The 25,810-nt window shown below is 38.3% G+C and overlaps 1 protein-coding gene and 1 long non-coding RNA gene across 6 annotated transcripts; one reads left to right on the top strand and one right to left on the bottom strand.

Moving 5' to 3' along the window:
• Positions 1-520: 520 nt before the first annotated feature.
• On the bottom strand, positions 521-6,038 carry LOC133901929 (uncharacterized). Of its 5 annotated transcripts, none has more exons than XM_062343481.1 (9): positions 5,840-6,038; positions 4,938-5,100; positions 4,078-4,377; positions 2,876-3,996; positions 2,131-2,304; positions 1,939-2,055; positions 1,631-1,810; positions 1,479-1,525; positions 521-1,116 (listed from the first exon to the last, which is right to left on the bottom strand). In XM_062343481.1, the coding sequence occupies exons 1-9, from the start codon at positions 5,885-5,887 to the stop codon at positions 843-845; spliced, it is 2,424 nt and encodes an 807-aa protein (XP_062199465.1). In that variant the 5' UTR covers positions 5,888-6,038; the 3' UTR covers positions 521-842. The 5 variants fall into 5 exon arrangements, with proteins under 5 accessions (XP_062199465.1, XP_062199489.1, XP_062199455.1 ...); XM_062343505.1 differs by having other exon boundaries at positions 2,876-3,693; positions 5,840-6,037; XM_062343471.1 differs by having other exon boundaries at positions 2,876-4,377; positions 5,840-6,037.
• Positions 6,039-21,233: 15,195 nt separating this feature from the next.
• On the top strand, positions 21,234-24,214 carry LOC133909921 (uncharacterized). The gene is made up of 3 exons (XR_009908462.1): positions 21,234-21,512; positions 22,573-22,628; positions 22,799-24,214. It is a non-coding gene; the product is annotated as an uncharacterized LOC133909921 (long non-coding RNA).
• The last annotated feature ends 1,596 nt before the right edge of the window (positions 24,215-25,810 follow it).

The raw sequence follows: 25,810 nt of genomic DNA on the forward strand, positions 1-25,810 counted from the left end.
CTACTTTTGGGAGAGCCACAGCATATTAAGATCTCGGATATTACATGATCTAAAACTAAATACATCGTGAGAAAAGTCAGATACAAATGCTACGGTTTCTTCTTCATGGTGTGACATACCCTTTCTAATTTGAAGGTGTGCTGTGTTATACACTCAGATAAGACCTGCACCTTTTCCCCATTATTCTGCATCTCATTTGTCGAGACAATATGCACAAGATCACATAATGTGTTTAGATTCCCATATTAAAAAATCTAAGTATTTTAAAGGGCAAAGTTTCCACAAGAAAAGCAAGTTTTTTTTTTCTCGGAAACTCTATCTGGGTGTACTTTAGTCAATTTCGAAACAATGGCTGATATCTTTAGGTTTTAGATGTTATTAAGAAAGTGGCTAAAATCATAGAAACTCCATGAACCAAATTTCATTGTCGTTTATGAAAAATATGTACAAGAAGTTGAACATTTTAAATTAACCAGTGAAATAGCACAAGTTGAAAAAAAATGTATCCAAAAGACAAATATAAATCAAGAAACTAAAGAGCATTACGTGAACTATACATACACAGATAACATTTTATCTGTTTGTTTGATACCTTGACTTTATACATATACTGTTTGGTTGTCAAGTAAAACAATATGTACAGCACTCATATAATTTACACAATTGCTGCCAAGTTTAATTACAACAATAAGCACTGAGATATTGTATATTTACAAGCAGGAGCATAGGCACACTATATGCAGTAGTGATATTATATGCTCTGTTGGCTGGCACACAACTTCTGCGTAAACCAAGAGCCAGTCCTCTTATTAGCTTACTGTAGTTCAACAATGAGTCTCATTCTAAGCTTGAGTTGTTTCCAGCATTTCCCATTCGTCATCTGAAAACTTCTCATGATCTTTAGCATGGATCCCCGCCATCTTCTCACGAGGAAGAATACTATTATTGCTCCGATTCTTCAATGGCCAGTGCCTACCAGGTGATGCAGTCTTGCAGTCAGTAATAGGGGGCAAAGTAGTTGAGGAGCTAGTGGTGACAAGGGCTGGTTGAAGCTTGCTCCTGTGGGTCCCCTCTTTCAGTGCAATAACTTTTTCGTGGATGCTCGATATTTCTCCTCTGTGAACATAAAACAAAAGAACGAGTGCTTGGAAGTTGTACTGATTATATATGGAGGGTTGGATTATGTCCATATGGTATGAAAAATAATTAAACCTTCTAAACCAAATCTAATACTTGCGCAAATTTGATGAGGTCGTTTAACCAGCAAAGACTGGATAAATATTCAGACCCAAATATATCTAACTGGACTATTAATGAAGAGGAGAATCACTTTATTTGTAGAATTTAGCAATGATGCTTTGTCCGCAAAAGAAGTTGCTTAACAAGGCATGCGAAAAACCACAAATGCAAGAACAAAGAACTCAATAGCCATAGGTAACAAGACTGAAGGCTATAATACTGGGGAGAGTGCAACATACTTCAATATATCAATGATGCGCCCACGGTCTGACAAAAGACCTTTCAACTGCAATAAAAAAGAAATGTTGGAAGGCATTAAATCGATTGCATGTGTCAGAAGAAACAGTAACATCTACAAAATATGCATTTGTCTTGTATGAGCTGCGATTACCAAAATGTTTTCTTCAGCTTCCTTTTGGAGCTTCATTGACTCCTCCATTATGCTCCCCATTTCAGCTTCCTTCTCTTTACGGACCAATAGAGCTAACTTCTCTTCCTGACTAATCTGCTCCCTTGCTGCAGTCTCTTCTTCAATTGATGTTGCTAGTCGTGCGTCTAGTTCAAATTTGATCTGCAGAATTGTATTGGATATGAGAATAAAGCAACACTATCATTTTCTCAATTCCAAAATTGCACATATCTTTTTACTTCAATGGTGTTCATTTGCACACTATGATGTTAATTTAGCATACTTGTTACCTCCTCAACAATTGTAAGCATGTCATCTCTCTCTGCAGACAATTTGGTAAGCCGAGACTGAAGGTCCTGAGCTAAAGCTGCCAACAAAGATTTTTCTCCACATACTATTTGAGCTTGCTATCAAAGAATGAATACGTAAGCTTATAGTTTTCATTACACATGTAGGTAATAGAGCCTTACGAAAAGGACTACCTTATCATTTGACTCTTTTGAATTTTCAATGAGCTGATTAAAGTTTTCTACCATGGCAACAAAACCTTGATGTGCCTCGATAGCATCTTGTTTTGCTTTTCTTGAATTTTCCTCCTGAAGCTCCACCTCCTTCATCTTTATAGTTGTCGATTCATATAAAGAACTCAATGCTTCCTGAAATGAGCTTTAGACTGAATCATCTAGGTTCACCATGCATGTTAAAATACAATCCCATGTCTTGAAAGCATTCTTTATAGCAAATTTTATATTCAATTATAGTGTTTCTAGAAATATATAACTCAGGCATCATGTTAATACCAGAAAAAACAGAACTAGCTATAAACCATACTTGCTTTAATGTTTTTAAATTTTGGTCATAGGGTTCTGGCTGCTTGCATGAAAATTCCCAATATAGGAAATATAGGATTGCACTTAGGCATTCAAGAAAAGTTAAGTAAATATATGATAATAAGGACAGAATCAAATAATTTCATGAACTTTGTTCATGTATGGAGCGATGCATTTTCTTCTTTAGATAAATAAGCATGTAAGCTGTGAAGTAGCTGATTGCTATTTTAAAATGGTTGATTTAGATGTCAAATTCAACATTCATTAAGAATTGACCTTCGGCTTGTAATATATGCATTAGTTTTCACTAAGCTTTATTTCGAGCTATTACAAAGTTTGAAGCGTGAGTACAAGTAAAACTATTTTTCAGGACAAAACTTAATGATACTGAAATTACCTTGCCATTAGTAATGTCAGCAACTAACTTGTTTATTCTAGCAATCTGGTATGACCGGGTAGTGATATCCAGAAGTTCTTCATATTTATCCGCACCAGGCATCAGCTTCATTCCATTGCATGGAAATGTATCATGCTCAATAACTGGGACAATAGAGTGCTTATCCACACTGTTTGAACACATGATTTCCCTTTCAGCTTCATCTCTCATTACACATTTTGAGTCTAAATCAGAGAGAGAAGCATTTGGAGTAGAAGAGAACAATTCTGACAAGTTAAAATCATCATTCGGATTGCATACATTAGTAAAAGTTCGAGAACTGGTGAAATCCATTGACTGTTTCTCTTCACTATCAACAGTATATGAATTGTCTTTTTCTTCAAAGATCCGCAACGAGTTATCAACAATTTTTGATGATGCAAATAAGTCGTACAAAGTGCATTGATCGTCTAGCTTGTAAGGTGACTGATGATTTTCATCCTGTACAAGAAATCTGGATACTTGTGCAGTGCTGTCAGTTGTGCATGCTTTTTTATGTAAGTCATCTTCAGACTTGTGGAGTTCAGGAGTACTTTCGGCAGTACGTAGCATGTCCAATACTTTTCCATCATTATCAATGTTTTCAAACATAACTTGTACGCCAGAATTATCTTGTGACTTGGAGAGATGTGTACTTTGAGCTGTAGAAAATGTCAATGGCATTTCCTTTTCAAACAAAACTTGCAGGTCATAACTATCTTCTGATTCAGAGAGTATTTGGACTGTTGGAACACTTGGCAAACTATCTGATGTCTGTCTGTCTTTATTTGAGCGAAATTCTGCAAATAAGGTGTCCAAATTATAATTATCTTCTGACTTAGAGAAACGGTATATACTTTCAGCTTCAGAAAACTTCAAAGGCATTTCCTTTTGAAACGAAATTTGCAAGTCATAGTTATCTTCTGATTCAGATAGTGTATGCACATGCGAAGCACCCAGCAAATCCACTGATGCATGTCTGTCCACAGTTGGACAAATGTTAGTAAATAAGTTCCCTATGTTATATTTATCTTCCAACTCAGAGAAATCTTGTGTACTTTCATCTTTGTGAAGCTCCAAAGGCATATGCCCTTTATATTTCACTGCACAATTTGAAAAACTCTGCATATATAATGGCAACATACTCCCAGAAGAGACAAGGAAATCTGGCGGGTTGTAATTACCATTGAAATGCTTCTGGTTAGTTACTTTTTCAGCCTTTGGAGTCATTTTTCCTTTGTCCATTGCACAATGATTAACAAATGCTGTTAAGGCAGATTGTTCATAATCTATTATAGGCGGCTTAGTTGAAGATTTTGATGATGCCTCAACTTGAGCATAATCTACTGTTGGAGTAATTTTTGTCTCATTAATCACCACCTTATCCTCAATATGGGAACATTCTTCCAATTTGTTGTTAGTGCATAATGGTCCAACATAACCTGGAGATAGATTCCTTCCACAGAAAGTGCCAATGCTCCAAGCTGATGGAAAAGCAAATAGCACATTAGCATTCTCTCTAGCTCCTCAATCCACCAATGAGATTCTCCCATGTATAACTTGGGATTAGCTTTATTGTCTATAATGCACATGGGATTCTCCCATGTATAATTTGGGATTGGCTTTATTGTCTATAATGCACATGGAAACAACCCCTCGAAGAAAAATAGACATGAAAACAATAGAAGCATGAAACTAAAGTCTCCATTGAATATACAACTAGAGAACCGAGCGATAGCTCAGTTGATAGAGCCTCCCATCGAGGAAGCCACCCTCCCAGGCTCGAACCCGGGTGCTCGCTGCGGATACCTCCCTGATAAATCTAGTTTCAGCGTGATCCTGGCCAGGGTTCAGTAACCCCTACGTAAGAAAAATCAAAGTCCAGGGAACGTCGCCTCCCCCTGCCCGAGGAACAAAATATACAACTAGCAGGTGTATCGATTCAATTGTTATGCGTGTTTCCCAGGCTATCTGTGCAAAACAAACAGCAGAAATATAATCCAATTTGCTTTATATGCAATATATGGTACGCAAAATTACTTACAGTCTGTATGATCATTTTTGGCACAACCAATATCTTGGAGTGTATAATGTGCTTCAGTAGGTTCGGTTACTGCTGGAAGGACATCAGAAAGAACAAATTCGACAGCTGCATCGACATCAGAGGAATATTGACTAGCTACGGCCTTCAAAATCCGAAGATCAACCTGCAACATAAAGAAGGGTGAAATGTAATTATGCGAGACATGTTCCAATACAAAACTGTAAATAAGTAATTGTTACTCTTTGTCAAATGAAGGTAACCTATGTGGGGTTCTACCAATAACAGAATTGCCTTAATATATGTACAAGCAATTTGATTGAGCTGGTTCACGTTACATAACTAAGACTTTCTGGAGGAAGGAAACATTCTTTGGCTACTCCTATTTTCTTCTTACTCCATACTATTTCTGCTCCAAAAGTCAAAATTAATTAACAAAAGGCTTCTTAGATATTAACCTTTCTATTCAGTACTATTTGGTCAACTTATATTGCACGTGAACAATTAGTACCCCTGTTGTTTTTCAATGTCACTATGAATATTTAGTATTTCCTTCTCTTTTTCTCGGCATAAAATCGAAATTCTTTCCTTCAAGTGCAAAAAAAAAAAAAAAAAAAAAACTGAACAATCCTAGGGAACCTACTGTTCGGTGTATCTCCTGACAAGACCATCAAAACCTTCATCAGCAATTTGGTATCTTACGGTTGCTTCTTACTGGGGATTATGGAGCAATCAGGAAAATCAAAGATGGAGGGATAAGGGAACACTCATTATACAAGGGGAAAGAGAGAAAGAAATTGAATTTTCTGAGAAGGCCGCAACCTGCAGGATTCTTCGGTCCGCATAAAAAGAATGAGAGGAAAGATAAAATATCAAGAACCGAGTAACGCAGACGGCATCCGGACCTGCGGGAAAACCTCTCGCAGGGCGTAGAACACCTGCTTCAAAGCCATCTCTGATCGCTCCAGCGAGAAGGGATTGGTTGTTCCGGCCAAGAAGGGGAACGAAGCACTGGTTGGGGAAGTGGAGAAAGACTAGTGGGGTTCTTGGCCGCGATTGGAAGAAACAACAAAGAAAACTCTGAACAAAGGAACCACCCCCCCCCCCCCTGGCCCCAATTTGTCCAAGACCGGAGGGAGCGCTCAGCGCTGTCGGATAGAGACACGGCAGTGACTCGTACGTATCCGGACAAGGTGGTGCGATGACAGATGGAGCTACCTCTTGTGGGGACCAGTGGTCAGTGAGAATCCGGGTGCACCAGAGGGAAAGCTAGCCGCGCAGCGCGGGAGCAGAGTAGGTTTCAGAGATGCTCGGTGTTTTCTCGAGAAATCCTGTAACTTAGCAAGTCGCGCGACTCGACCAGCGAACGACGCACGTGGAGGGCCAGCGCTTCCGGAGTTTTTTTTTATATTTTATCGATTAAAAATTTAAATAAATAGATTTCTCGTGAAAAAAATTATAAAACTAGGCGTTTACCGCCATGTCATAAGGCGGTTAGGCCCTTACCGCCTCATAAGAAGGCGATAAGCAGTCCCATAAACTCTTACCGCCCTTTCGATGGGTAGACTTACACAGCGGTAAGCCCCGCGGTTAACAGTATTCCGAAGTTCAATTTCACTATCTTCTTTATTCAAAATAATTCAAAACAGTAATGTTCTGTTGCTCTAAAAATTCTAAATTTTTTTATATATTTTATATAATTCATATGCAATCCATTTCAATTTAATTCACCCAAAAATTCTATGCAGAATTTAAACTAAAATTCTCTAAAAAGCTACTTTTATAATTTCTAGTAATTGTTAGGGTCTCAAATAAATTTTAAAAAAATGGTAAAATTCACTAATATTCTTCTTATATGATGTGATAATTTCTAAAATTATTTTTAGCAGTAGGTTTATATATGTTTGAATTCAAATTAAGTTAAAAGAAGAATATCACATGAAATTATAAAAATACATATAAATGGTGCATTACAAAGGAATCCACTTTTTTACCATATAATATAGGCTGAAAATAATTTTAGAAATTATCACATCACATAAGAAGAATATTAATGAATTTTACCAGATTTTTAGAAATTTATTTGAGGCCCTAGCAATTGCTAGAAGTTATAAAAGTAATCTTTTTTGGAGAATTTTAGTTTAAATTCTACACTAGCTTTTTTGAGTGAATTAAATTAAAATAGATTGCACATGAATTATGTAACACGTAATAAAAGTTTTAGAGTAACAGAATATCATTATTTTGAATAGAGAAGATAGTAGGAGAAATTGAACTTCGGAGTACTGTTCACCACGGGTTTACCGCCCCTTCAAACTTTTCTCAAAACTTTTGCTCAAAATATTTTCTCAAAACTTGTGCTCCAAAACTTTTCTTCAAACTTTTTTCTGAAAATATTTTATCAAAACTTTTGCTTCAATCTCATACTAAAAAAAATTCTAAATTTTTTCTAAAAACTTTTTCTCCAAACTACACCGAGCTACACCGGAGGCCTAGCTACACGAGCTGATCACCCACGTGGGCCACACGCTCGCCCGCGGCCGGAGCCGCCCTGCTCCCGAAGCAAGTGAGCGGACGCTGGTTCCTCCTGCCCACGTGCGCGTCTTTTCGCTATCCGAAAATCGCGAGTTACGTTGCTCGTACGCGGGCGCCAATTAGCAGGACTCCGTTTTCTCCATGGTGCCGCGGGGAAACATTGGGTTGGGAGTCGAGACCATGACTACACGATGACGACGGCTGCAGTACACTTTTTCTCCGGTCGAATAGGCGTCGGCTATTGGCGTGTCAAAATCTACTGTGGTTGCCAAGTGCGAACCACTTCCTCGCTCTTGAGGGCATGAGCAACGCTCCATAAATTCTACTTTTAGCTTAATGATCTTTCCTTTCTTTTAAGAGGAAAACAATTGAGCGATTCTCTATGGACCAACTGCTAGAACAAATGGTTTTTAAGCAACTTGCCGATAAAATTAGTTCTAGATATAAGCCTTGATTTAATAACATAATTACCATATGAACATACCACATATATTAACATGAGCATTTCTAAAGCATTGATTAAATGAAGCATGCTACTCACATTAATATCTCTATTCAATATGGTAATTAACAAATAAAGCTAGGAAAATACTAGTAACATAGCTACATGTATTATTTCAAATGAATATTGCTTTTAGTTGTGGGTTACCGAATTAACGATGTCCACACAAATGTGGCCTCTAAGGCCCTAGACTGCGTGTGACAATCACAATGTTATGTTCTAGGTTTTAGTCTATCACAAGTTAATGCCAAGACTACAAGCAATATTATCTAGCAAGAGAACAATGACAGTTCTAATTGAGTGATTAAAATACCCCTAAAGATAATATGACAACAGAAATAAACAAATAATCTTGGCAGGTAAACAATCAAATATGAAAACAACAAGACCAAAGCCTAGAATTAACTTAAACTGTCACGTTAGTCTCTCTTAGCTGCTTTGTCATTGAGCGTCTCAAAACCCACTTTATCAATCACTCCCGATAACTTTACACTAATGAACTAGCACTACTATAGAAAGGGTCATTTGTGCCCCCCTCTTCACTATCGGTTTAAAAATAACCAGCAGTGATAAGGTATCGCTACCAGCTCACAAGGTCGAACGGACGATGAATCATTAAGCCGTTGAGAACCGACAGTGATACACACTATTATTAACGGTTTTTATTACAAACCAGCAGTGGTTGGTGTCATATACCGACAGTGATAAAGAAGTATCATTGTCGTTTGGTTCCCAAAACCGGTAGTGATGTGTCACAGTATATATTCTGTCCCCAAGCCTCAGCAGAACAGAGCTCATCTGTTTTGTTCGGTGGTTTTTCTCGGCACACGATGGCTCTTCTCAACACACGACAGCTCTGTGTGGCGACCTTGCGCGACTCGACTTCAAAATTTGGTGGCATCCACGTGACCTAGGCACTCTAAGGTTAGTAAGTTTATCTATATTTCATTTGTGATTAGATGTACTTGCTAGATTGCTCTAGATTTTGAAAATCGGTGCTTACTCCATATGATGAATTTTGAAGGAGCTAGAGCTCCAATTGATTTAGTTAATTTAAACTAATTGATTTTAGTATACATTATCTAGGTTAGTAGGTTCATCTATATTTTATTTGTACTTAGATTTACTTCTTAGACTGCTCTAGATTTGGAACAGGTGATTTTTCTATGATGATGAATTTTGAAGAAGCTATAGCTCTAATTGACTTAGTGAATTGAAGATAATCGATTTTAGGTTTTCATATTCTAGGTTTGAATTTAATTATCATTATTCAGCATCATATTCTATTTTGTTGATAATAATGAATTAAATTGATTGTTGTTTCATATTAATGCAATGGATTTATAATAATTGATAAAATTGCAGATGAACCGAATATAGATGTATGATGCTAACTATAGTAGCCCAGGGTTTTTTAACGGCATGGAAGTTTTTTTAGTGTTACCGCGGCGCAGAAGTCAATTAATTGTGATGACTATATATGTTGTCCATGCACTGATTGCAAGAATAAGAAGTAATTTTCATGTATAGAGCAAATCCGTGCACACTTGCTTCGGAGGAGTTTCAAGCTTGGCTATACCTGTTGGATCAAACAAGGTGAAGATGAGAAGTTTGAACATGAATGACAACCCACTATCGAAGAAAACAGAGACAATGATATGATGGCTTATGAAGATAATGATGTGCCGGTGTTCGAAGATACTTCGGTCCACGACGATGAAGATGACATAAATCAGATGTTGCGTGATGGGGAGGGAACTTTACTAGTGAGATGACATAAGGTTTAGGTTGAGTATAAATGGGATGAATCCTTTCAGTAACATGAGCAATAGTCCTAGCATTTAGCCTGTGACTCTATGTATCTTAAAGATGTCCAAATGAATCGTGTTTACTGGGCCGACCCACGACACTTTAGGCACAGCCCAAGCAGGCTCGGGCCGAGCTGACACATCAGGAGGCCCCAAGCCGTGCCTGGGCCTAGCGCGCGGCACGTCCCAGATGTTTCGGGCCGACATAGGCACGACCCGGGCACGCGGCGGCCCAGGCGGCATGGTCGACCTGGCACGGCACGCAGCGGCCCAGCGGCACGCGGCGGCATGGCCCGGCACGGCACGCGACGGCAAGACTGGTCCAGCGCGACACGGCCCAGTGAGCACGCCTGGGCCGGCTATAGCCATTGTGCATGGGCCCGACACGCGGGGGCACGGACAGCACGCTGGGGCATGCAGGTTTAACAGGTTAAATAAGAATGAAATGGCCCATTTAACCCATTAACCCGGTATTTTTGAATTTTGTAGCCGTTTTGTGACCGTTTGAGCTCCAAAAAATTCAAAAAAATTGCAAAATTCGCTATTTTTTACCTATAAATAGAGGATCACCCTGCCCTTCTATTGCACACAAGCAACACCATCTTCTCTCTTATTTTCTCCTCTCATTCTTGTCTCAAATTTCTTGAGAATTAGCAATAATTTGGTAAAATTAGTTTGAATTGTTACAAAAAATTCGAGCAATTCCAAAACCGTCATCCTGCTGTCTTGACATTGAAGAAATCTTGGTGATTTTTTTGCTTCATTGTTCATTGCTATTTTATTATTAATTTTATTATTTTATTATTTCTAACTCTGAATATTTGTATTTTTTTAGTGCCATTAGATATTGATCATGGATGCCAGTGATCATGATCATAATACATCCATCGATCATAATTTTTTTCTCTCCAAGGAGTCATAGGGGATTACGACCCCTTTTGATACCAGTGCTGCAGATGATGATGGACCTAACGGTGAACCTCCAGTTGGTTCACATGCAGGTGATGTAGCAGTACCTCCATCGTCAGGCTCTATAAGTGCATACGTATCAGCAAGCACCGGCTCTAAAAGATCAAGAACCAGTACTTCCAAAGTTTGACAAGACTTTGAAAGGTTCTACAGAGAGGAAGATGGGGTAAGTGTCATGTATGCTTGGTGTTATATTTGCAAACATGAATTACCTGCAAAGCCCTCAGGTGGAATGAGACATTTGAAGAGGCACGTCACAACTTGCAAGCGAAAAAGTGGAGTAGCCATGAAGCAGACGGTGCTGCAATACAACCCCGACGACTCTGTTCGTTATTGGGAGTATGACTATGCCAATGCTTGAAAAGAGTTATGTTGCTTCATTGCAAGAGCGGATCTACCACTCAACACCGTTGAGTCTCCTGCATTTGAAGATTACATTAAGCAAGCTCATAATCCTAAGTTCATGCATGTTTCTAGACAGACAACTAGTATGAATTTGGTAAAATACTACAATACGTGTCGTAGCAAGCTTAAAGAAATATTACAAAAATGTACATTTTCAGTTTCTTTGACCTTGGACATATGGGTAGGTAGGGTTAGAGAAGATTATCTTAGTGTTGTTGCTTATTTTGTTAATAATGATTGAGAATTAGAAAAGAGAATAATAGGTTTTAGGTTGATTCAACGCGCATACTGGTGAAAATATTGCTGAAAAAATATCTCAAGTAGTTGAAGACTTTGGTCTCACAAATAAAATATTTTCTATCACTTTTGATAATACCGATGCAAACTCTAGAGCCATGAATATTCTTACTCCGTTGTTTAGTACATATGCTCAATCTTTCTTGTTACATCAACGATGTGCTTGTCATATTATCAATCTTATAGTAAAATCCAGTTTGAAGAGGTTGTCGCAATACCTAGACAATTTTGGTACTGTAATATCTTTTGTAAACTCCTCTAACCAACGATATTGTGTTGCAATGGGTGTGCATCCACGTAAGTTTGCTGTGGACATGCCGTTAAGATGGAACTCTACTTTCTTAACGCTCAAAAATATTATACCATATAAGAGCACATTTGGTGTGTTTATTCATACACACTATCATTAGCATGGGGTCAAACTTTACTCACAGAAGCGTATTGGTATGTTGTCGAAAGGATACTATAGTTTCTTGAATTTTTTTTATGATTCAACTTGTGAGTTTATCAGGAGTTTATTATCCAACATCTTGTTTAGTAGTGCATAATATTGTTGAAATTGCTACTCATTTAAACATGTATGAAAATGACAATCTTCTAAGAGATTGTGCAATTCCTATGAAATCTAAAATTTTAAAATATTGGAAAGAAATTCCCTTATTCTATGCATTTGTCTTTATTTTAGATCCTAGAGCTAAAATCACAGGTTTTTTTTAGAGTTCTCACAATTCTAGGTGATGCTCTTGGTCACGATTATTCTACTTATTATACTAATGTTTGTTCTAAGTTATTCAATATTTATAGTAAATATGAAACAAAGTATACCGGAGTTCGCTTGCAACGACCTCCACTAGCACCCACAACAAGTAAGAAGATAACAACATGGGGAAAAATATTTGGTGGAGGTTCTTCATCAAGAAGTTCAGACTCTTCATCACGATCATCTATGACTATGAGCGCTGGAATTCCAATATCTGGAGGGGAGCTAACTACCTTCATTGACAAAGACGTTATCAATCATGAATAAGAAAATTTCAACATACTACAATGGTGGCATGAGCACAAGACGAATTATCCAGTGTTTTCACTGTTAGCATGAGATTTGTTAACGGTTCCTGTATCTATAGTTTATTCTGAGACTGTCTTCAGTCTTACTGGAAGGATAATCGAAAAGAGAAGAACAAATCTCACAAGTGAGATGGTGAAAATACTCACCATAATAAAAGACTAGAAACAAGCTGAAGTGCGAATGCAACACACTGCAGAGAACATTGAGCTTGAAGCTTCATTCGAAAATTTGTATCTAGATGTTGTTGACACTTGAGAATATGTAATTTCTAATTTTTTGAGCTAGGTTGTACTCTTTTTTCCTTTGACATAAATATTTTTAATGAGGCAACCTATCAATAAAGCTCATTTTTAGAATTAATTATCTCTCCCTATTATTTCTAAATTTTTTATGATTTTTCTTTATTTTTTTCGAAAGCAACCCGGGACCCACCACCCACATCTCATCTTGGCCTATAAATAGCCACTATCCATCTATACCAAACTCCCATTGATCCAAACTCCAAAGCCACTTGCCCACTTCAACAAATCAAATCTATTATTTCTATATTTCCAATTTTCCATTCATGGATCAATAAAGGTTGTAATCTTTTTTCCTTCTAGTAGAAAGGTTTTTAACTAGACAACCAGTCAATAAAGCTTATTTTATTTATTTTTTATTTTTTGATTTTTTAGAATTTTGTAACTATTATTTTTTATTTTTTTTCCTATTTTCGAAGTGCTGCCAGGCCGGTGTGCCCAACCGTGCCGTTCGGGCCACCCGTGCCTCCAGGCCGGTCGGGCCAGCCGTGCCATCGGGCCGCAATCGTGCCCATGCCAGCCAGGCATGGCACGGTGGATGACAGGCTGTGCCGTGGGCAGAGGGGGTGGCACGCGGGCTGGCACAGCATGGCCTGTAACAGTACCTAGGCAGCTAGGGCCAGGCCGTAGCCAGGCCGTGCCTAGACATGCCCATGGCGAACCGGCCCAAACGGCCCATTTGGCCATCTCTGATGTATCTACAACCTTCCTCCTAATATGTGTATGAAGCGAAAGTACCTTATGATGTCATTGCCAATCGAAGGGCAGAGTCAACCTGGAAATGATATTGATGTGTACCTGAAACTGTTGGTTGAAGATCTTATAATGTGAAACATTGGTGTACGGGTATGGGATGAGTACAAACGTTAGAACTTCACCCTACACGTAATGTTATTCGTAACAATTGAATATTGGCCTGATCTTGGTAATCTATCAAGGCAGTTAGTTAAACAATACAATGGATGTATCTAGTGCTTGGAAGATACATTGGGCTGGTGGCTGAAGAACTCTCAGAAAATAGTTTACATGCATCACTGTAGGTTCCTTCGCCCGGATCACCCGTACCACATCAAGGCAATAGCTTTTGACAGGACAAAGGAGACTAGTCAAGCTCCAAAGATTACAATAAATTCAACAACCTCCCTCGGTTAGGAGAGAACGTAGACCTAAGTCAACCCGAGGTTCTATTCAACAATCACCCGATACCACTGGGATACGCCAGGGTCCAAGTAGATAGCGAACTACCTGGATACCACAAAATGGACATCGATATCCCTGGAGGAACTAGGTAGAAGAAACTAGGAGCAAAAATTGGCAATTTCGTCATGTGGCACAAGCACTCCATATTGTTTGACGAAGGCACATACAATGAAGAAGAGGAGATGGACTCACATAGACACCTCCCTTCACCCAGAAGATCTCCAACCCCTGAGTTACCTTTAGGCAGAAAATCTCCAACTCCTCTACCGCCAGCACCTGCACCATCAAGATGTTTGAGTCATTTGTCACCAGCACCTGCAACGTCTAAGAAGTCAACTTCATCTCAGAAATCGCTTTCATCTAAAAAGCGGGCGCCACCTAAAATGTCAACACCTCCTCAATTGTAAGAACTAAATCTTGATGAATTGAGGCAGACAACGACTGTGTAACATCACACTTCAAGCTGGCTCAGCCTAAGATGAAGGATCCAATCGATCATGCAGCGCAAAAGTTTTTCATATCCATGGAGAAACAAAAAAAAAAGACAGGGACACCAGATCCAAACTGAAATCAGACTATGAGGGCATCAAGGAGAAGCCTTACCTAAAAGAGGCCTTGATCAAATAGTTTATTGCCAAAACTGAACTTACAAAAGACAAAATTCTCGGCTGGGATGACAATATTAGCTTTCCAGAGCTTAAAGTGGGAGTTTGAGTTGGCCAAACCGCTAGTCAAGTCAGATCGATGTGATGGTCAACTTGTCCTATCAAATGAGCAAATTCCATTAGTGGTACATGACGGAGATGAAAAAGGGTAGACAAAAGATCGGCGGTAGGTACAAATATGAAGATTTCTATAAATGCTCCCACTTTTATAATATGTACCAGCTTGACAGCCTCGATGTGTCTATCATGAGTTGCTGAGCACTATAAGTGTCTTAGATTTACATTCTTCTACCATTTAATTACATCTCTAGCTTATTTCTTATGTAGAATAGATGTACAAAAATGCAGAAAAGAGTGCATTGACAATATAGGGTTCCTCTACCCAGCACTTATCAACGAGGCTTGTCAAAGATAATCCACACAAAATAGAGACATATGCGCAGAAGGCTATGGTCAAGCTAGAATACAAGACATATATACTTTTACCCAACAACGTTATGTATGTGTCGCCCTACATGCTCATTCTACTCTTTTATGCGCAACTTGATGTTAGGACTACACACAAATATATATTACATATATATATATTTATAATATAAAAACATTATATATACATATTATATATGTAATATTATATATATATATATGTGTGTGTGTATATTTGCAAGTATCACTGGATTCTCCTTGTCAACCAGACCAACATGAGCAAGATCGTCGTATTTGACTCACAAAGGAGATCACAAATACAATTTCAACATGTAATAGACTTGCTAAATAGGCTAAGTCAATCATTTCGTTATTCTCTCTAGTAATCTTCTATTCTATTGAATCTAAGTCTAATAATACTATTTATAATCATGCATAGGGTATTCGCACGATACTGTATGGACAATGTTCGATTTCATCCATACTAGAAGACCTTCTCTATCCAAACTAACTTTTCGGTACATACATAATATTTATATCTCAAATTCCAACTAAATGACTAGTTCCATGCCATTGATGTTTCATATCTTTTTTCAGTATAACATACAGGAACAGGGCAACAATTTATGTGGCTTATATGTGTGTGAGTTCATGGACACATTCAACGAAGATAGGGTCCTCCAAGATGATGCAGAGGTATATAAATACATATTAATGCGAGCTTCTCAGTTTCTACACATGTTTTATAGGATTGATTTCTTCAATTCTTCTAATAACGGATAATTAAGTTGAACATAAGTAAACTTCTACAACAACACCTCAATGCTATTGAAGAACAACTTATCGGGTTCATCAATAATGAAGTAATAAGTCCAAAAGGTGAGTTTTATGACCCGACATATAAAGTTGCACCTTCAATGAGCACTCGGGACTTATCGAGTTCGACAACTACAGGTAGCAAGAGATGTTGAATTGCTTATTTGTTTCCTTGCAAGAATGTTTCAAGTGAACCTTAAGATTTCTTAAATAAATTGTGAGATATAGAGTTTAAGCTCTGTCCCACCTAACAAAGAAACATTTGTGAATGACATGTTAATTATGTATGTATATATGCAATTTGTGAATGAAATATTTTGAGCTACAAAGATCTATGATGATTTGTGTGTGTATATGTGCTCGTGTATATGTGTTGTTTTCTGAATATGCTATTGTCGACAATAGCTAGATTTGTATATGTGTGGGGGGGGGGGGGGGGCGCAGAGAATATCACTGTTGGTTCATGTAATTTATCGGCGGTAATAATTTGACTATCACCAATGGTTTATTACATAAACTGCCTGTGATAGTTTTATTATCACTGCCGATTCAAAAACCAACAGTAATGACATTTTTGAACTGACAGTGATGACATTTTCTGTAGTAGTGTAGGTAATGTTATAGCAGATTGTAATAATTAAACGACAAGGCAACTCAATATTCACTACACGTCGATAAACGATGTGGGAAGGCAAGGCACATGAGATAGCTATCCTAGAAAACATAGACGTTTCCTCTATGCTGGTGTCACCCAAACATTGTTTTCAGAGACAATGTCGTTGTGTTGTCTGTGGGACAAATCACATAGAAGAGGCCCAAGGACAGAGCCCTGTCCAAATCGTCAAATGCCAGGAACACTCAAGGTGTGGACAAAGCACACCAGAATGCGCAGCATGGTGTGAGTCCCACAACCAGAACATGCAATAAGTCTACGCACCACCATAACATTGCAGTCTACGGAATAGAGGCCCAAAACCATGGTGCACTAGAGAAGACCGACAAGCATGTAGAATTGTGCCACATAAGGGACGTCTTTCGTTCATGTTCCAGAATAATCAGTATTAGACTAGTCATCCACCCCTATATATACATATTGTAAGCCATATAGAAAATTGAGACGGTCATTGTAATTACTCTGTGTTTTACACAACATCTCATATAGTAAAGATCGTCAATTAGGGACTATGGTTTTTTCTGCAAGAGTTTTTTATATAAAAATCATGTCTCATGTTTGATCTATCATATCTTATTTCTAACCAGTAGCATCAGAACCAGATTTGACACGAGGTAATGGGGAGAAATTAGATTGTCTGGCATGGTTCATCTTTTGTTCATCTATAGTGTCAATGTTTTGATCTACTATTCATCTTCACTGATCGTCATGTAGTCGGTTGCCATCTCGCCATCAGCCTCTTCACTGTTGCTAGTCACAATCTGCTTTTCTCTGCCATCCACGACACCTGCTGTCTCCGTCAAACCACTCTAGCTGCTCCTTGTCAGCAACTGCCTCTTAGCAGCGCACACCAGGGAGCTGCCGAAGCACCGAGCCGCACTGCGTATTGCTGGCCACCACCAACAACTCTGTTTGCTGGCACATCTTCCTCACCAGAGAGCTGCCACTCATCCGTTGTCGGTTGTCTATCGCTGCCACACCTCCGTCCATCGCTATTACATTGTGACCACTGGACTCACACCGCTCTCTGTCGCTCACTGCTCGCTTGACAGTTGGGCTGCCCCATCACTGGCAACCGCCACCACTTGCCACCGGAACCCACTAGTCTCACCTCCGTCGCGCACTCACCAATCGGCGACCACACAATCTATTGCAAAAATGACGACCGCAGAAAATTCGAATGAGCCGCAACAGATCCGTAAGACGTCCTTTGCTATTAGCCAAAGGGTTTCTGCTACACGCACTTGGAGGTTGCACACAAGAATTCATTTTTATCCTATTTTTGCTACGCGTACCAAGAAATTTGTGTTTTGCAATTTTGGGATGTTTTTTTTCTTCATGTAGTCGAGGATTTATTTGACATGGTTACTTTGAAGTATGATATTTCACTGCTAAATCATAACATAAGAGGTCTTAGTCTAATGAGAAAAAGAGAAAAGGATTGTAAGACTTTGTCTCAAATTTATCTTCATTTATCAAACAATATTTTGCAGGAGAAAGCCACTGCTACTTTATGGTTAAAGCTAAAATCGATATACATATCCAAGGATCTGACCAGCAAAATACATTTGAAGATGAAGTTGTTCACACATAAATTACAAGAGGGTGGTTTAATGTTGAACCATCTTTTGGTCTTCAAGGAGATCATTGTTGACCTATTGTAATACCGAATCTCACATAAAAAAAACAAAAATGCACTGACCTACGATAGTTAGCCACTGCTTAAGGGAGTTGGTCGTCGCCCTCGTCGCTTTAGTAGCCCCAACACGGGACCAACCAAGCCATAGCCATCACAACCCTAGAACTTTACTCACCATCTCCACCTTCACCGGCAACCACCATCATCTTTGCTTTGCACGGCCGCTATCACCACCAACGCCATTCACCTAGCCGGTAGGCATCACCCCTTGCCATTGTCGGTCTTGTAGAGCCTATCATTGTTGGCCACTGCCATCGCTTGCTACCTCACCCGCTGCCGTCGAAGCCATTGTTCGACACCCTGTTGGCCACCATCACCAGAGGCACAACCTGCCATTCGGTTGCCGGTCCTCGCCAGCCCACTGTCGTTGGCTCGTGCTACCTGTCATCGCTAGCACTTGCTTTGATTGCCACCCCTGCACTGCGAACCACCATTGCCACCTCTCGCATCACCGTCGCCGCCTCTTGTGCCACCCATCACTTGGCTGTCTAGCCCGCACCGCCAACTGTCGAAGGCAACCATCATTGCTGGCCATTGGAGCTATCGGCCACCGCTAGCTGTAGCTACAGTGCTGAATCGAGGGTTGGAAGAAGAGCAAGAGAGAAGAAAGGAAGGGAAAAGGAGAAAGAGAAAGGAGGTGGAAAAAGAAAAGGAGGAAATAAAAGGAAAGAAAAAAGAAAAGAAAGAAAAAGGAAAGAAGGAAAAAGAAATAAAAGGAAAGAGATAAAAGAAGAAGGTATTTTTCGAAGATATTGTCAGTTTCTCCGCCAATCCGTGATCTTCTTGTTAAAGGTAACATCTTTGTAATCCCTAGTTGTTCGTAGATGGATTTTCGATCTTAACATTTTATTCAAGTGCTAGTAAGACCGGAGGTGCAATTTGGTTTTATGTTTAGGTTACTGTGAGTGAGTAATGGCCCCACTTACTCGGCTTTACCGGTAAATGCAAGGATATATTCATGTATGTTTTATACTTGTTGAATATTTTTTACTCACTTTTGTGTTTCATTGGTTTTTAGGTACCCATTGATCATAGCATGTTCAGAAAGGAATGTAATCTCACATGGCGGCACGCATCAGCACCCTTATGTTAATACTTAGTTGTCTCAATAATGCTTTAGCTAGTTTGGTTAATTAAATGGTTTTGGGTTTGTTTCTGGACAGTTTATCTGGTCTATGGATTGTATCGGGTCCTAGCCTTAGGCAATGATGTTTACTTTCTGATTATAAATATCTTGCGTGTGAATGTTGTGTGTTTTATTTGTTTGGAAAAAGGGGTAGATACAAAGGTAACTCTATCGAAATGCTCATCTAGCTTTCGGTTTGGTTAGGGGTAGGTGCTTATTGCCTAGTTCTTTTAGAAACTTCAGAGATATCATATTATACATTTCATGATACCTTTGAAAAAAGTTTACGAGGCCTTGTATGCTAAGTAAAAGATGAAATAGATTGTGTCTACTTATGACTCGACTTCCAATGGAAAATGTCTGATTGTGCGTGGTAGGACAAAGGAAAAGAAATCTCATCATGGCCACAGAGGTAAAATTCAAATAAATACTAAAAAAATCATAGAAAATTCTAGAAAATAATAGGTTACTCTAGAAAATTCTAGAAAAATTACTAATCACATAGTTTCACATGTAGTTAATCTTTTTATCCTATTTTAATCTTCCAGAAGCCGTAACTTGTCAATCGTAGCTCCTATTTGATTTGTTTTTTGGCTAAAATTTCCAGAAAAACCTAACCTATTTTGTGATGTTGTTGTTGTGTGCTATTTACATTCTTTTTAGATATTGGTATTTATTTGTTGTCTTTTCGCTTATGTTCACGACTGGATGTCAACATTCTGAAGGAGCTAGAAGGACTTCAGGATCAAGACTTTGAAGACCCAACTGAATATTGTGAAGGTAAGTTGTGTCCTCAATTATATTGATTCTAGTTTTTAAAATATTATCTTTTACAAATATGCATGTTAATAATATTACTGGGAATCCCAAGTTACGATTTACCCTAGATTTGCTTTATCATCCTAGTGGCCACAATTATGATTTGATTATGGAAAGGTAGATAATGCTTAACCTTGCTTTGGGATGGTGATCATGATAATGACTCAACTGAATAAGATAATGGTCCGATGCAATTATGATGAAAGATGATGGCATAATTTTTGTAGAAACATATAATTATGATTTAAGCAAATAGTTTGGATGAGACTGGTACAAGTGATACGGTTGGGTTGTGGTAGATTTGCTCAAATGTAAGGATCGATTTTTGTTAGAAGTGTCCAAATCGCACTCGTCTTAATCGAATGGGCCGACCGGCTATAAAGATGAGAGCTAGCACATGCACTTCATTCGACACACCACGTGCTAAACCACATCTAAAACCTTACATTGCAGCCGCTACTCGATTAAAATGAGTGCAATTCTAATAGTCTCAGTATGTTCTCAAATGCCTAAGATCAAATACATACCTTTACAACAAGAAAATCATCTCAAGACCTAATAAAGTGTAAATATTTAAATTAAATTACATGTCTTAGATGATATTACAAGTCCACAATTGAAATGCTACAAACTAAAAATTTAAAGTTGATAGATCACATTACAACATCAGGCTCTCAAATAGACATTAACACAAGCTAGATGAATCATATTACAACAAGTTAAACTTGTAGAGAATTAACATTTATGCACAACAAAGAAAACCAAAATAACAAAGATGATGGTGTCATTTGCTCAAAGGCACCACCGGATTAGAATAAGTGGATAAACACTAATCTTGTCCCTTATCGGCTGCAAAGTAGCCTCACACTAGCTATCCTTCACGTACGAAAAACCCAACAATAACACTATAAGTATAAAAGTACTCGCAACACTTACTCATAGAGTATATCTTGTTACATATCTAAAGCTCGGTAGTCACCGAGCATTCTGATTGGCTGGTGTACCCGAACGTTGAATGGTTGGATGCGGAAGAAGTACTGTAGACCCTTCTCCCACGTCAAGTATCTAGAGTGTTCGTTCCTACCCGATATACACTCCTGGTCAGAAAAATTTGGTCAGATCGGCACCAGGAGTCACACCACCATGCTCATCTCCCTACTGAACCCCGTCGAGAGCTCCATACATTCTCGTCCCGTCCCACCGCTGAGATTTAGACAACGCCACCAAGTTTGTGAAAATAGCACTATCACTTACACACGCTGTATAAATGGTTGGGATGCACCCAATTTGATTGCTTTCCTTTTCCGTTGATTTCCTTCTATTTTTACTTCACTTGATTGGAACTCAGCAAGTAGATTTCGTTTCATTTTTTTGGAAAATTATCTCATCTGGAGCAGTATAGGGGGCTGAGATCCAGCCAATTTTGATTGCTTTCCTTTTCTGTTGACTTGCTTCTATTTTTTCTTCACTCGATTGGATCTCAGCGGGTAGATTTCGTTTCATTTTTTGCCTGGTTTGATGGTTGCTTTTCCGTCTATTTTATCCTGGCCTGATTTCTTTGTAATTGTTGCATGGTTGATTTCATTCTATTTTTTGCCAGGCTCGATGATTATTACTCAGTAATTTAGAAATATTCAACTTGGATTTGATAAATATCAATTGGAGAGCTCCACCTTTAGATCGCAAGTATAAATCGCGTTGTTTATAACAAAAAAAAGAGCCTAAAGAATAATATAGGTTGCTACTCTGGATTATACCAACCTTGTCAATTGTATAAATCACTAAAAGAATGCCGCTTTATGTACTGTCTGGTTAATTAACCTCTTTGTGGTAAAAAGTACAATATTGCAAGTTCCATTTTTAACATGACAACAACGCATTCACAAGTCTCAGGCTTAGTAGTCTGAACTGAATGCTTTTTGTCCAGGCTTATCGATATGAATAATGTATTTCTTTCTGATGATCAAGTCTGAACTGAATGTTTTCTGTCCAAGCATATCAGTCTGAACTATGTATTTCTTTCTGATGACCTTCCTCATTTGATTTTTATTTTTCCCTTTCAGAATTTCTGAATTCTATTACCGCACTTGAAAAACTATATATTGTACCTGAAACTGTTAGAAATCTTGACCGACTGTACAAATCATTATGAGTTTTTGTTACCCCACTTCAAAAATCCTATCCAAATTATAATTTATATCTTAGAGTGACCAAATTATATGTTCATGTACCTCAATCGTTTTTTCACATTATTAGGTTAGGTCAACTAATATTTTTCTTAAGAATTTACTAATTTTATTAGCTCATTCTATGGAACTTTTGTCATGCAGAGCAGTACTACAAATTGTTCAAAGGGAACTAGCAACAGGAAGTGATTAAATCAAAGGTACAAGATAACAGCACTGCCTGCCTAAGATTATACTTATTATTATTTCCACCTATGATTATATTAGAAGATTTGATCCATATGGGGTGCGGTGCATGATTTAACCTTTTAAATTGCATGTCTTTCTCTTCATTAGCTCTGCACATATACAACTGATATACTTGTTACAGGTTCTATTTTTATCACTGATACTCCCGGCGGAGAGTACTATTGACCAGCATTGTTGACTCACTGTTGGTTTCATAGCCTTGCATCCAAGTAACTAGAATTTTAGAGAATAATTTTTTCGTGTATAAAAAAAGGTTGAACTTAAGTTTATTATCAGTTTTTCACCTTTTGTTTTCCTTGAAACAACTTGGCAGACTTGCACAATCTATATTTTTGCCCTTAGAGTTCATGCAAAAGTTTAAAGCATCGGATTTCCCAGGTCCTATAGAGTATCGAGCTTGGGAGATTACTGATGCATTTCTAAAACTAAATTTTTTGTAACCAATATCGTGTTTCATACTAACTATATCACATTGTGAGTGGCTGATACATTGATCACTGCAAGCTTTGATCAAATTATATTCTTGGTTCTATATGTCCAGAACGCAACGCACGATCAACATTTTGTGAAATATTATCTATATGAACTAGTAGTTTATTAGACTTTATATGTTCAATTGTTCATGCCCATTATTTTATCAAACGAGAGCGCAGCAACGCTGCGCTGCATTTCTAGTATATTTCCAACTCGAGGTATTATACATTTGGATGAAAGCAGCAAGGATAGGTCACAAGTTAAATTGATGTGAAAAGCCATTTAATCAACATATGGTGTGAGCAACTAACATAAATTAACAAAATATGCTATCCTCACATGATAACATGTACATAAACATAGCCAACACGCAAACATACTCTTCTCAACATAACACATATAAGAACCATCTCCTAACATCCCACATCCAGCCATACAAAAAACTGAATGTAACTTTATGATTGATGTCCAATGGATATTAAGTATGCTTATGACCAAGAGTGTGGCTATTCGAATAGCTTTTACACCTTGCAGGGAAGTACATCTTTACCCATATGATGATGAAAGTATACCCGATCTTCCAAAAGGTGTGAGATACGTTGATTGGTGGAGTTTGACGTTGACGATCCAAAGGCTCTGATCATGATAGATCGAGAACCCTAACAACCACTACATCACTACTCCGTGTTTATCAACTGTGCCAAACGCGATTGACCTCACCAAGAAGGCTTTCATGCATGCAAATCGAGAACACAAGAAAAACACGGTAGATACAATCTGAATATTGCTAATTACCGATGAAGAACTCAAATTGGGGTTCCATAAACTGATATTCAGTGAAACTGTCTAAAATAGAATAATCTAAGCAAAATTCAAGTCTAAAGTATGATGGCTACTAAATATATATGAGGGAGACATGATGAGTTTAACCTAGAGTTATGCGGCTGTAGGGAGGACACGACCTGGGCTTGGACCCTGACAAGCTTACAAGTCCTGACATGGCCCAAAACGGTGATGCAATACCTTATTTCGACTATGATTGATTTTCAAGGAATCTAAGAGTGGGACTAGATCCGTTAGAAAGTGTCACACCCAGTTTTAACGGTCAAAACCAGATGCGGCTTATATGTGCTCAGGACGTTCAACACACATAAGGACGTCACAGATGAAGTAACAAAAACAATATTTTAACTTACAATCGTTATACTCTTACACAAAGTCTTCACCTAAACAACTCTACTAACCAATCTATAACTATTAAACGACGGCAGTGGAACGAAAGCATCGGTGATCAAGCACTCCACAGGCACCGACCGGAAGACACACTCCTAGAACATCAAGCCGTCATCTTGAAAGTCTTGAAAGTCTTCCACCGAGCAGCATATGTATTGTGGGAGATAGCAAGGGTGAGCACATGGAGTACTCAGCAAGTGTGAAAAAATAATGATATGCAGGCTTTCAACGAGAATAGGCTATCACACGGTATTTTTGTGTAAATGCAAGTAAAGAAAAGATATTTGAACTCAAAAGCACTAAACAGTTATTAAGTGAATGTATCCCATATAAACAACCAACCAACCTACAAGGCTCCTCGCCTTGCAAACCACAACCTCCTAGTACTTCCTGTACTAAAACCATAACTACAACTAAACTCATAACCATACCATAACCATTCCACCACCAACTAATCATGTGAGGATCTAAGTCTCTCATGACCGTGAGCACAGCTGTTATAATAGTTTTATACTATGCAGAGGTTGTACAACTTTCCCACGAGTCGTGATTTCATCACCTGCAAGCAGACGACTAAAGTATCCATGTTGCAATGCCGGCCAAGCACTATACACATGCCAGTGATGTATTGCCAGGAGATCACTACGAAGCCTTTACAAAGAATCCTCCCAGTATGTGTCACCAACACTCCAGGTTTCACTACTAGGTGCTACCACCTAGAAGCCCCCTCTTGTGCTATGTGGTTTCTGAGAATTACCTTCCTTCATCCACGCCTCCCATCTGGCCCACACAACACTGGAAGAACCCTAGTTAATCGACTAAGCCTTCCCATATCAGTCTCATGTTTGTAAGGAACTTCTCGGGTTGTCGCTCCACGAACCGATCCTTACTCCACGAACCGATCCTTACTTATGTTACTTGAGCAAACACTAAACCAACATCATCACCATGACAACCATCAAAACCACTTTTCTCAAGGCCTAAGGTTCCATATTGCTAGATCATTAACCAGTTAACCACTATTGTTGCATTTGTTTATTAGTCAAGTATATGACACTTCCCAATATCCCAAAACATGGCTAAACAATCTACCCATAAAAGACACTTAACCATAAACCATCTAGGTCCAAGGGATGATAAGGGAAAAATCTAACATAGATGACTACCCATCATATTGATACTGCATGCAATTTTGTAAAATAAAATATTTAAAAATATAGGTTTAATATGATCAAGGACACTGTAACACCCTGATTTTCAGATTTCTCAAATTTTTAAAAAAATTTCCAAGATTATTGAAGAGCTTCAACAGTAGTATAGGTTTAAAACCTATTTTCTTAATCAATCAGTCAATATAGGTTATTATTTTATGTGCATTGCATGTTGAGTTTTGTTAGGATCCAGGTAAATGCATTAGAGTTCTTTT

This window comes from Phragmites australis, chromosome 2, assembly GCF_958298935.1.
Source record: "Phragmites australis chromosome 2, lpPhrAust1.1, whole genome shotgun sequence".
NCBI classification, from domain to species: Eukaryota; Viridiplantae; Streptophyta; class Magnoliopsida; order Poales; family Poaceae; genus Phragmites; species Phragmites australis.